Here is a 13465-nt window from a genome sequence, read left to right as displayed (position 1 = left end):
AAACTTCCACACAGAGCAGAACGATATGGACAAAATATCTAATTGCGATTTTCCCACAAAATATTGCGATTTAAATTGTGATTATTTTTACTTAAAATCCTTAAGTAATCCTTTAATTGTTCCAAAAAATTGTCAGAGTCATACGAGTTTCCGTTATTTCTCCAGCACCGAGGCTGGAATAGCATTAGCATTAGATGCTAACCGCTATTTCCACATTTAGAGGCGAGAATCATCGTCCTGTAGTCTGCTGCAAACCCCAGCTAGCACTGCTGGAGTAGCATTAGCATTGGCTCCCAAGCCCTAGGTCTTTTTCTGTTAAGAGCTGAGTATTATCGGCCTGTAGTCTGCTGCTAACCCTGGCTAGCACTGCTGGAGCAGTATAAACATTACCGGCTAATGCTAATGTTTTTTTTTTTTTTAATTGACAATTTTCTTTACTTAGCTTAGCTTTATTTAACTTAATTAACTAACCACCCCACCCCACAGCGGCGAGACCTGCTGAATTAGACGGAAAACCTGGCGACACCCCTGTTCCTTACTAGTGCCGTTCCTTAACAGTACATGCCTAATTATGCCTAAATGTCCATTTGGCTTCAGTGAAAAATAAAAGAAGCAACCATCACATGTCATAAACATGTCCTGGCTGGCTAGAAATTTAAGAAAAGTGGAGGAAACAACGTGTTTTCCTCCGTTTCCGCTCTCACTGACCTTCTCCTCGTAGGTGCAGTCTGGTGTTGAGCAGCGCGTGTCCTCGCTGTAAAGCAGCCGATGGGCGTCTCTGGAGTGAGGTGTGTGTGCGTCGCGGGAGCAGGGCGTATCTGGACTGGGAGGGCTGAGGGGTGATGGGACGGGGCCGTAATCCTGCAGCAGGTGGAAGTGTCCGGTGTCCGGGGACGAGGGCTGAGGAGTTGACGGGTTCGTTCCGCTCAGAGACGGCGTAGTCCGACCATCCAAAGACTTGTACGACCTGCAGGGGAAAGGGTGGAGGAGTCAGGTACGACACGGTGTGACTTACTTTAACCAATAAACACAAACTTCTCCACAGGGCAGATTTCTTATGTGAGAAAATGTAAGTAACTAAATACTAAAGTATATTTTTAGCAAATAAGTTCTGAGTAATGTATTGGGTTATAACAAAAAAAGTACAGTACCAGCCAAAAGTTTGGACACCTTTACATTTAATGTTTTTCTTTATTTAAATATTTTTTTTATATTGTGAATTAATATTAAAGACCTCAAAACAATTAACGGACACATACAGAATCGTTTCAAATATATCATTATTTACGATACACACCGACCAGCCCAAAGCTTAAACCCAAGTCTGTGAAACACCACTAATAAAAATCAGAAGGCCTCCAGAAAAAGCTGCAGAGATAAGCATACCTGCTGCCTCTCCTCTTGGCCGGCGCGAGGGCAATCCACCTCCAGCGCGAGCGCTCCTGATCCTCATACTTCTGATGGAGATGCGAGAAAGCAGCATCAGACATGTCCTCCACCTGCAGACACACACAAACAGTGAGCAAAGCTGTGAATCCAATCTGATGAGGATTATTGGTGTACTCTAGAGTGTCTGAAGAAGCAGGAAACAAATTTATATAAAGTTTATATACCTCTACATCCTTGTCTTCCTCAGCGAGGGATCTGGAAAACACGTCCACCTCCCTCCAACTACAACCAAAGAGAGGATTTGTTAAAGAAAACACACTAAGAAAAAAATAATCCAGTAACACAGGAAATTACATTCAATATGTAAAACAAAGTTCTGTACCTTGGTGTGATTATCTCCTTGTACTGGAGCTTCTCCACTCTAGTAGTGGCTGCCACAGACATGGGGATGACTATGTTGTTGATGTCAAACGAGTTTTCACTTTTCCTCTTTTTCATCGCCTGCAGCAGAGAAACAGTAAAGTAACACTTTAATAATATCAGAACAACAATATCATCTTAATGCTCAAAGAGCTCCAGATTAAAATGGCACAAACCATGGAGCAGGAGGCAGTCTGGCTGCTGGGGGCCAGCGGTGTGGAGGTGTCGGTGGGGAGGGACAGCTGTCGGCTCAGGGAGCTCGGGGTGGATGGCTGGGCGCTGGACTGAGATGGAATCGGGCTTCCCGTGTCAACCAGCAGCTTTGGGGCTGTTTTGTGGAGATTGAGTTAAAAATTAGATCCATTTTACAGCCACTAAAATGATTACTTTAGGTATTTAGACGCATTAACTTCAGATATAGTCAGCAACAGGGGCTAAAACACTTTGAAACTTACATGGGTGAAACAATTCAAATAAATAAGGAACAAAAGAAAGAAGTTATTTTGTTACTGATAATACAGTGGTACTATTAGGGGTGTGCCATATAGTATCGTACGCAATAATATCGCCAATGTTTTTTTTTTTATATATTGTGACCAATATTATACACTGAAATATCGTCCCATATCACCCACCACTAATTATCACATCAGGGTACTCTTTTTTTTTTTTTTTTTTTTTTTTTTTTTTTTTTTACTGTTTTTAGCAAAAAATCTTATTAAATATCTACTAGAGATTATATATTATATATATATTATATCTGTCCAGTATCATTTATTTTACTTTAATCCTGGATATATGGAGATATTTAGAGTGCATTATTATTGGTCTCATAACATTCTGGATTATTGACTTCTGTTACAAATCTGATATAATAATTGTATTTTTTAGTATCTTAGGGGTGGGCCATATAGGGGCAATTCAACACAAGTTCATACTCATTATCATGTTTAATTACATCCAAGGCCCATTTCACACCAAATTTTTCCTTCAAAATCGCAGCAAATGTTTTATCGCAATTATTTCTTGGACTACATCTCCCAAAATGTAATTTTCTTTCCAGGCATAACTGTGGTAAACTGTGTTGGGGTACGTCAGGGTGCATGGCTCCAAATTTTTCTCTCCTGATGCCAAATCTAATATTCTAATATTTAAATAATATTATATATAAAAACATCAGTGTTTTAATAAGGCATCTGTGTTTGATTAAACTTAATTATGGAGTACACTGGTTTTGAGTTGAGCCTAAATATGAAACTACAGAAAAAAACATGTGTAACAATCCATCTGCACAGCACTCACACTCAGTTCTGTCCAGTGAGTGCTCTCTGGTCCTCTTGCGGTTGAGGCTCCTGTCCAGCAAGTGCTCTGTCCTGCAGGGGGTGTGTGTGGTGTGTGAGGTGGGTGTGTCCAGCGTAGGCGTGCGGACACTGCCCTCAGCTTGCTGCTGCTTTCGCAATTTCTCCGATTTGCTCTTATGCCGAGACAACTCTGCAGAGATTAGAATAAAAGACAATGGAGTGAATTTTATGACTAGTTAAAAAAAAATCATATTATATATGCACTTAAGTGCTGAATAATTGGTACTCATTTAATAATAATTAGATAAGCAATTAGTTGACAGAAAACATGGCATGTTCTGAATAATAAGTACTTATCTAAATATACTTAAAACTTAAATTGGTAATAATAATACATAACTAGTACATATTTAATGATTACATACTAAATAAGTAGCATCAACAAAATAGCAAAAAAACATGCAAAAATGTAGATCTTTCATACATAAACCAGTGGATTTTGTTTTAAATTATAATATATAACTGCATAATTTATATGCATGTAAAAACACTGCAGCACTTCAACTGCATGTTTCTTAAAAAGTAGAATAAGTTCTGGCAAAGAGGATTTAAATGTTTATGTTAAATGTATCTAATAAGTATTATTTACTTTTATATAGATTTTCTTGCACATTGTTTGGAATTTTATTTTTTATCTATATACACATTGCTTAATTTAGTCTGTTTTAGAAGAATGATTATTAAACTGGTCCTGCTATTAATACTCTAGGCATTAATTATCCAGTATCAACTAATTGTTTATCTACTTAGTATTAAACGAGTACCTATACCAAGGTTTTTTCTCTCTTCTGTAAAGTTGCTGTTATGGAGATAAGTGTTTTAATTGGACAGCGACGATATATAATATGAAATAACTGCACAATATTTTATTTTCACCAAATTTCTCACAAAGGATATTGTGCAGCCATAATAAATACCATGATTTTTAGCCCTTTAAGGTGGGTACATATGAGAAGATAAGAAGAACTTCAGAAAAGTTTCAGAAAGCTTTGAATATTAATAAAATAAAACAAGGCTGAGTAACAGCCCCTCCTAAAACAATAACAATCCACCACAAATAAATGCTTGTCTGTGACGTCAATCTAAACAGATGGTGTCGCTATAGTCAATAATGGTATCTGTGGACTGAGAGTTAGAGAGAGAGAGAGAGAGAGAGAGAGACAATGTACTTACTGACTGCAGCCATGTGTGAGTTGGAGAGCCTGAACTTGTGTTTGGACAGTGTGGATGACGAAGAGGGGGAGAAGAGGGAGAGCTTGTGTTTGAGCGAGAGCTTTTTTAAGGGCTTCAGTTTCTCGATGCGCCGAGTCTGAAAATGAGACTTCAGCACACTCTGGAGCTGCACACTGAGAGACATGTCTGTAGAGGGAGAAAAAGAGAGTAATCAATAAAAAAGGAAGTATGTGGTTTAAAGGCTATCTAATAATCAGACATGTATAAAGTAGTAGAGATCCAGACTTGAGTAAAGGTACGAGTGCTCTATCAAAAAAGTGACTTGAGTAGAAGCTGAAGTGAAGCTAGGGGTAGAAGGTACTCTTGTACTAGGGGGGCTAGCAGTATTTTTATGCATGAAAAAACACTATATAGATACTACAAGACTTCAAGAACAGCAGCATGTTTCATTAAAAGGCAGAATTAGTCCAGGCAAAAGGATTAAATTTTTTTTTTTCCAGCATATTGATTGAGATTATTGAATGAGCCATTTTTCCCAGACATGTAAGTATTCAGCTCTAGAAAAAGAGACCACTTAAAAAATTATGAGTTTCCTAGATTTTACCAAATTGAAAACCTCTGGAATATAACCAAGAGAAAGATGGATGATCACAGTTATCCAAAAGCAGTGTGTAAGACTGGTGGAGGAGAACATGATGCCAAGATGCATGAAACTGTGATTAAGAACCAGGGTTATTCCACCCAATATTGATTTCTGAACTCTTAAAACTTTGAATATGAACTTGTTTTCTCTGCATTATTTGAGGTCTGAAAGCTCTGCATCTTTTTTGTTATTTCTCATTTTTTGCATGCCCACACACACACACACACTGCTTAACCTTTTTGTTGGTTTGTTTTAGAAGAAACTGCTAGTGACCATAATGATTACTAAATGTTAATAATGTCTGGGATAAAATAAAAGATTTATAATAATGTTTCCTTATATATTGTTTTCTCTCTAACTAAGCAAATGCAACTGTACCTGACTGCAGGGAGAGGGTGGTGTGGATGCTGGGGTCGTAGAGGGCCACTCTCTCCACCAGAGGGCGCTCATACGGCACTTCTGCCTTGGGCGGGAGGCGGTCGCCCCCACACATTACGCAGGAGGCGTTTACGTCACACTGTCTCGTCGGAGAACAACACAGCCTCTGTACCTACAGAGGGAAGAGTGGAGTCAATGCCTTATTTCTACACACATGAATATACTGTTTACATCTCAGCACATCTCAACAGAGGAGCACTGAGGGATAAAAAGACTCATACTGGTGTCACGATAGGACACAGATTTACAAATTTAGCACTACTGAAGGAGTCTCGGTGACACACAACACTTTAAATTAATTAAATTAAAAATATCCCTGTTTTCAAACTGTTTTGTACATAACTTACACAAATGAACTAAACTAAATATTGGTTTATTAGTGTCTAGGCTGGGTGATTCAAAATATTTTTTCTGATCTAATCCCACCTTGCCATTGAGGTTCTGGACCATGTTGGGTTGAATAAGGCGCCGTCTTTTGCAGCTGATTAGAGGCCGAACGCGAGCAGATGTGCAGCTGCTGTCAGCAGCCGATGTCTCCGTACTGCCACTGAAAGAGACAGCCAACCACACGGACATCAGCAAAAAAATAAAAACTCTTTGGCTCATTCAGTGTTCACACAGGCCTGCAAATGATCTGCCTCACCACAGCGTGGCATTTATGAGTCAGCACTGGTGCTCTGTGTGTGTGTGTTAGCAGTTCTTTTGAAGTCACATTTTCTGATAGACACCGCACGGGAATGTGAGAAACATCTAGTTTCTCTAAACTGTAATGAGGAAAAGTTGTTTACAAGAAGAAGAAAAAAACCCTGGGGACTCATTTTAGAGAAAAAAAAAACATGTCAAAGTATTTGTATTTGATAAAGGATAAAGTTACTAAATACATTAATGGAAACAAAATATGACAGTGTTTAATAATGTTTAAAAGTGTTTAATAATGGATTTTTTAAATGTAAAATGACTTAAAATGTATCATATTACTCACACCAATATTCTGATGCTAATAAAGCCAAGTTGAATTGAATTGAGTGAAAGCGAGAGAGAGACTTCATTCATTCTTCTGAAAATGCATACGTTAGCAGGTCTGTATATCCAGACACTATCCTGATTATAAATACATGTTTATGTAAGATAAGAATGTAATAACTTAAGGCTCAGAGAGCAAGGGGCGTTTTACTACATTTAGACTTAGATGTAATATATATAAAAGTATTGTTTACATTTCAAAAGACTCCATTCCACATTTCCCAGTACCTATTATTATAAATCAGCCTATTTTTCTCACATTATTTTTGTAATTAACATATAACCACTTCTTCAGCCTCTAGCAGTATACAGAGTACCAGGCAGCATCCACCCTGTTTAATTAAGGGATAAAGGGAAGCAGCTGGAGCTGTGTAAAATTACATTTGTCCTGCTTTGGCACATAAAACCACAATGATGAATACACTTATTAAAAATGCATGATATGGACCCTTTAACAGCACATACTCCCAAAAGCACTACATACTACAAGCACTTTAATAGACTGGATAAGAAGCACCGGATAAGACTGTTGACCAAACACAAGAAATATGTAAATATGGGTTTTTACCTGTGGAGGAAGCGGTTCTGAACAGATCTGCTGAACTGGCTGAGCCCCTCTGCTGCACTCTGTGTGTTCAGGTTCTCCACTTTATCTGCCCTGATCTGCCCCGACGTGGCAGAATCTCCCAGCTCAACAGATCCCTGTGTAGGAAAGGCCAGACAGACATTACCTTCACACACACCACTGAGACAACGGTCAGAACTGTGGTCAAGACAGAAATTAAGTTAAAACCTATCATAAAGGACTTTTATGACAGAAAAAATAAATAAATAAATAAATAAATTCGATACATAGATTCATAACAGAAGTCAATGATCCAGAATGTTGATACTAATAATGTACTCCAAATATCTCCATATATCCAGGATTAAAGTAAAATCAATGATACTGGACAGATATAATCTGTCTCTAGCAGATATATAATGGGAAATGGGAACAATGTGAATTTTTCTTTTGCTAAAAACAGCAAAAAAAAAAAGTACCCATCAGTACCCTGATGTGATAGTTAGGGGTGGGTGAAAAGGCACGATATTTTAGAGTATAATATTGTTTACAATATTTAAAAATGATGGTGATATTATGGCACACCCCTACCTTCTATGTTACACAATTAATGCCAATGACATAATAATAAAAGAAACAAATAGCTAAATATATCAGTTATACACTTTTATAACAACAAAAATGTAATAATCACAGATTAGATACTTTTTTCTTTATCTCCTGCAGTCTCCAATGTGTATATGCAGTCTTAGTTACTAAAGCACTGGTTATTGCATGACTACAAATAAACACAATAGACAATACCAGGACTATAAAATATTATTGAGGTAATGTGCATTTATTGTACAATAAGTCGATAATGTAGTTACCATAAAAGGCCAACGATGGATCATTACAAATTTTGGATGGTTACAATGAGTAACATTTTGACGATAAGATCTACACACAGGCTGGGTCACCGGTGGGTTAATAAAACTGCTATATTTGCTTTAAATATATGGGTTCGCAATTGTTTAAGTTTTTCTGACTGTGATCATCTTAAACACTGAATAAGCGTAAGTTTAGTATTCAGGTACTTCTGAGTGGGCACATCAATAGGATGGTTCTATATTTATACCTGAGTGATGAAGTAATGTTGGGAAATCTCTAGTAGCTAATGTAAGGAACTGGGAATGAGCACTTTAAGGGCTAAGGTGAGGTGTGTGCTGACCTTGCTGGCACGGATCTGCCGGTAGATGTCAGCCTGCTGGCGGATGCGGTACTCCAGGTCCGATATGTGAGCCTGAAGCCACGTCCACCGGCTTATGATGGAGGCTCTCTCCAGAGCGAAACGGCCTTCTGCTCTTCTCCACCTGATATAAAGAGAACAAGAACCTTCATCAATCCATCCAACTCCTCAGGAATAAAGACAGCATTACAATATGACCTGCCAGTTTTACCACAATAAGCACAAAAGGAGTTAATACATGTGAAACATACTCAGGAGCTCCTAACCTATCAACTGAGGAGAACACCGGACCCAAAACATAACATATTCATGTGATCTTTCACTGCTTATTCTGAAATTAAAGATATTAGCCAGGGCTATGTTTGCCTATAGAGCAGTAAACAGAAGCATGATGCACTTGATGTTGGAACACTGCAATGAGGAGGATTTGTTCTATGGTTGGTTCTGTCACCCCAACTCTTCTAAAGGGCATTGGAGAAGATCCTCACATCCCAATGCTATGACCTTAGTGTCATGTTCTTACAGCTGTTTCTAGAGCGTTAACTGAAACATAGCAAAGCAGGGCAGGGAAAAAAACTTCACAAATCATTTAATAAATACAGTAATTTCTAAATAATTTCTATTGGTCTGTGTTATTAAATATTTACACAGTGTGAAGTACAACTATTTAAACTGTTTATATTCTTGCCTCACAACAACAATGTAATCTGTTGGAATAGGGGTGCAACAGTACAGAGAAGTCATGGTTTAACCACAGTTCAGAGCGAGTTTGGAAAAATTAGGTTTAAACACTAAATAAATAATACTGAAATATCTTTGCTCGTTTTACATTTATCAAACAAGTCTAACAATGTAAAGTAAAAACAGCAAATAAGTAAATGCAAGTTTTTACCCCCCTAATTTTAACTAATTCTGTTTATGTAAGACCATATATCTTTAAAGCCAGGCGGACACTGTGCGATTTTTTTTAATCGGATGCGTTCTGGAGAGCTCAAACAGCACGTTTGAATCGTTTGTCGTGTATGAACAACGCCTGCGATTCATCTGCACACACTGTACGGTCCGACTGACCTGCTGCGACGGGGGAGCTTACACTGCACGTCTAAACGCAGCCCGTAGGCGGAGCTTTCTTTGCGTACAAACTCTCGCTTCAACACAACGCCTTGCAAAAGAAAGCGCTTAGCTTTGCTTATTTGTGCCCTGTTGTGCGCTGAAAGTCCACGGAAGAGACGTACATGGACTCGCAGGTGGCTGAGGCGACGTGGACTCTACGGGTTGTCCGTTTTACAGAAGGAGAGCGCATAGAAAAATGACTGCGCGTCAGGCTGCGAAAGAAACACCAGCAGCTTAAATAAAATAAAATAATTTTATTTTTTATTCTGTTTATTGTTTATGTAAAAACTGGTTTTGAAACACTGAATATTAAACAAGCAATCGGTTATTCACACTGGATAGGGACCCTCATTTACAGTGCCGCTGAGCATTAACAGTTTAAAAGGGATTAATAATATATATAAAAAATAGGAATAAAAACTGACATTTATTATAGACGAATAAAATATATAAGTAAAAAAGGAAAAATAGGACCTTAAAAAAAGATCATAAAAATTGACATAAAAGGGAAAAAAATTATATCTTATGAAGATATATATTTAATGATTTGATTAATAAAAGAAGAAAAATAATTTAAATGAATAAATAAAAAATATAAAATATAAACTCATTAAAAATTCGTTTAAAATAACCCAGGCTTTCTGCAGAATAATCAAAGTTTCAGTTAGTTTCAGTTTCAAATCATGAAAACAGCTCACCAAAACCTCAAACTATACTTTATATTTGACTATATTTACTTACAGGTCCTTTGCTTGTACTTACAGGCCCTTACTTATTTTTATTCAACTGAACTGAGTTCCTGTAGCCTTGCGCTGAATTCAGCTCCGCGCTGCGAAAGAGAGCGAGAGAGAGGCGCAGCGCATTTTGTCTGATTTATCTTGATTAATTATCAGTACATTTATTAGCTTTAGTAAGTTTAATAGCACTAATTTTACTACACTTCTCCGACCTTATTTATTAAAACGTTTATTTTAGAAGACAGAGGTTATTATGCGGGCAATGCCACGCGCTGCGCTAAGCTGGCTTTGCGTGGCTAATATTCTGGAGCACTGGACGAGATTTTAATTAATAAATTAACATATTTATAATTTTAATAAATTTGCCCTGGCGAAAAGAAACGAATTATAAAATATAGCTTTATATTTCTGTGCATGTTTTAAGTTTTATATAATTGACGGGCAGCACCAGAGGCTGACAATGTGCTTTATTTTTCAGATATAATAGCAAAGTGAAATAAAATAAATTTATGTTTGCAATTTTCTCTTTTAATTTTTCTTTTCAAAAACTCTTAAACAGCAGAATGCCTGTGTCTGCTATATTAAGCTATAAGTCTGTGTACCGAACATAAATATAAATCCTTATAACTGACAGAAATAAATATGACTAATAATTATTTATAGTTATTGTGCAGATTTTTGGGAAAACAGGTCGTGACGTTAAGAAATCGGCCGCAAAACAGCTCACACTGTGAGACAAGCGACCAAAATTTCTGGCATGTCAGAAATCCCTGGTCGCGTCCGACTGCTCATTCGCAGCTCCTATGGGCAATTAATCGGACATCGCTTCCCCTCTCACACTGCACGACAAACGACGCACGATCAAGCTAAAATTCGGCCCGATCATGAAATTCAGTCGCATCCGACCAGATCGGGCTTAAAATCGGGCTAAAATCGCACAGTGTCCGCCTGGCTTAATACTGCACTTATTGATTTTTTACTGGACATAAAGAGAGAGACATTTTTGGACACTCACAGCCCAACAGCCCACTCACCCACTCATCCCTCCCACCCACCTACACAGTGTATGACCAGCTTTACATCACTCCATACCATCTGCCATCGCTGCACAAAACAGACCAACACACCCTTTACTGCTTCCACACAGAACCCCTCTCTCAGCACATTCCCACAGAGCATGTCTGCTCGTACACACACTCTCTCTCGCAAAACACACACACACACACCTGAACTCGCATGCTTATAATTATAATAACAGTGCTTAAGTGTTTAAATTGTCATTATAGCACATGGAAAATCTTTTGTATATGGATAAGCTTATTTTTTTACTCACATCCCTTACTACATAACTATAAATAAATGTGTGAATGCTACACTCCACCAGAGGGCAGAACACAGACTGCAATTAAGGTGTGCTATTGGTTTAAATGTGGCATTGAAGTTCACCTTAGGAGCTACGGATGTTTATGCCAGAGGTTTGAAAATTAAAGAGCGTAACAATAGATTATATAACATAATGTAACACACATACAGCTCTCAAAAAAATTAAGAGGCCACTTCAGTTTCTCTGATTTTGCTATTTATAGGTTTATGTTTGAGCAAAATTAACAAAATGAAATGATGCAGAGCTTGCAAACCTCAAATAATGCAAAAAAACAAGTTCATATTCATAAAGTTTTAAGAGTTCAGAAATCAATGTTTTGTGGAATAACCCTGGTTTTTAATCACAGTTTTCATGCATCTTGGCATTATGTTCTCCTCCACCAGTCTTACACACTGCTTTTGGATAACCATACAAACCATTGATTTTTCTGACCTGACCTTTCGTGCAATTATTCACTATTAGTGTATGAATCAGTAAAAATGGGTCCAGTCAACAGCCAAAACAAACTTAGTAACAAAAATACATACTTTTTTTTTTTACAAAGCTGAGGTTGGCTTCTTACTATGAATGTAAGGTGGAACAAAAATAAGAAGCTAACATCTGCTTTGACCGCTATGCTTCTCACCTCCGACACAATCTGCAGTTCATTCAGAGCATGCTGTTTTCTCAGCCTCGTACTTACTCTGTGTAGTTTTTCTCATTTCTTTTGTTATATGCAAAACAGTATGTTGTGCAGCGTGTTTACTCTTAGGTAATGTCTAATTTAATGCTCCAAAATAAAAAGGGAGGAGGTTAAGTAGTGCAGGTAAACGCCTGGCTTACATTCGGCAAATTCACTTCCAGGGGGCACCAAATCTATACTCAAACATTTCCTCCATGAACGGTTGGTAACAGCCGACCTGCCCTACTACTTTAAAGCACACTGGTCCATCAATCTGCCTCTACTTGTCTACTGTTGACCTGACTCATAAATGTCAGCGATGAGTCATAATGTTACACACTGGTACACACCTAAACAACAATTCAGGCTTTAAACCAGGAGCATTGTTCTTAACTGCGGAACTGAAGCACACTGGAAACTTAAAAAAAAACGATTTGTATGAATATCAATCAGGACATAAATGAAACTATTAGAATTATTACTATTATTACTATTAGAATAACTAGAAATGGATGAACCGGTCATCTATGTATCAGTTTTGGCCAATTATTAGCCCAAATAAGTTTTTGTAGATAATTTAGTCAATTCTGAGCACTGGTCTGATCAATCATACTGTATAACTCAATATTAACAACATACCCATACAGGTCCCAGTGTGTCTGCTGTTAAAAGTAGGAATATGTTTATGCAAAGAGTGTACAACCCCACTGCCCTCAATTCCCCTACTGAATATTATAAAGAACACTGGTGACTCATTAACAAATAGAGGCTAAATAATGAGAGATAATAAAATGGAAAGGTGAATGACAGACCAGAAAGAGAAAGAAAAAAAAGTGTGTGAGAGTGTGTGTGTGAGAATGCGAGCAAAAGAGAGAGAGAAAGAGAGATAGAGAGAGAGAGAAGGGAGTCAAACGCAGCTGGAATGCTTGAGCCATTACTGTGTAGAGGGAAAAAAAGGAAAAAAAAGAAATAAAGGAGAAGGGAAAAGGACACAAGGGAAAGAGATTAGGAGATAATGGGCGAGTGGGAGGAGAGAAAAACGAGGAGAAGAGGGAGGGCGGAGCAGAGAAAGAGTGAAGGAGAGAGAGAGAGAGAGAGAGAGTGAGAAAGAGAGAGAGAGGGGAAAATTGTTACATAACAAATGAGTGGGCCGAGTACACACAGTGGAGAGAGGAGGTGGTAAACAGGCTATAGCAGTAGACCCTCTCTTCCTCTTTACATACACACACATGCTTATTTTCTGTGCATCTCTATAGTAAAGAGCAACAATACCTAGCTTAAGGTTGCTCTGATAGGAAATAATTGAGGTCATACTTAAAAATTTAAGTTA

The 13465-nt window shown here is 37.8% G+C and overlaps 1 protein-coding gene across 1 annotated transcript in view; it reads right to left on the bottom strand.

Moving 5' to 3' along the window:
- kansl1a (KAT8 regulatory NSL complex subunit 1a) overlaps positions 1 to 13465 on the bottom strand; it is a 30081-nt gene that overhangs the window by 1509 nt on the left and 15107 nt on the right. Inside the window, exons 3-13 of the mRNA XM_007248734.4 lie at positions 8223 to 8364; positions 7016 to 7149; positions 5851 to 5971; positions 5365 to 5536; positions 4344 to 4529; positions 3112 to 3300; positions 1986 to 2137; positions 1772 to 1890; positions 1614 to 1671; positions 1387 to 1499; positions 709 to 967 (exon numbers count right to left, since the gene is read on the bottom strand). Coding sequence (XP_007248796.3) covers positions 709 to 967; positions 1387 to 1499; positions 1614 to 1671; positions 1772 to 1890; positions 1986 to 2137; positions 3112 to 3300; positions 4344 to 4529; positions 5365 to 5536; positions 5851 to 5971; positions 7016 to 7149; positions 8223 to 8364 — 1645 coding nt within the window. The remainder of the gene's footprint in view (positions 1 to 708; positions 968 to 1386; positions 1500 to 1613; positions 1672 to 1771; positions 1891 to 1985; positions 2138 to 3111; positions 3301 to 4343; positions 4530 to 5364; positions 5537 to 5850; positions 5972 to 7015; positions 7150 to 8222; positions 8365 to 13465) is intronic.

The sequence above is a fragment of the Astyanax mexicanus genome, chromosome 15 (genome assembly GCF_023375975.1).
Source record: "Astyanax mexicanus isolate ESR-SI-001 chromosome 15, AstMex3_surface, whole genome shotgun sequence".
In the NCBI taxonomy this organism is placed as follows: domain Eukaryota; kingdom Metazoa; phylum Chordata; class Actinopteri; order Characiformes; family Acestrorhamphidae; genus Astyanax; species Astyanax mexicanus.
This window is presented reverse-complemented; position numbering and strand designations above follow the sequence as displayed.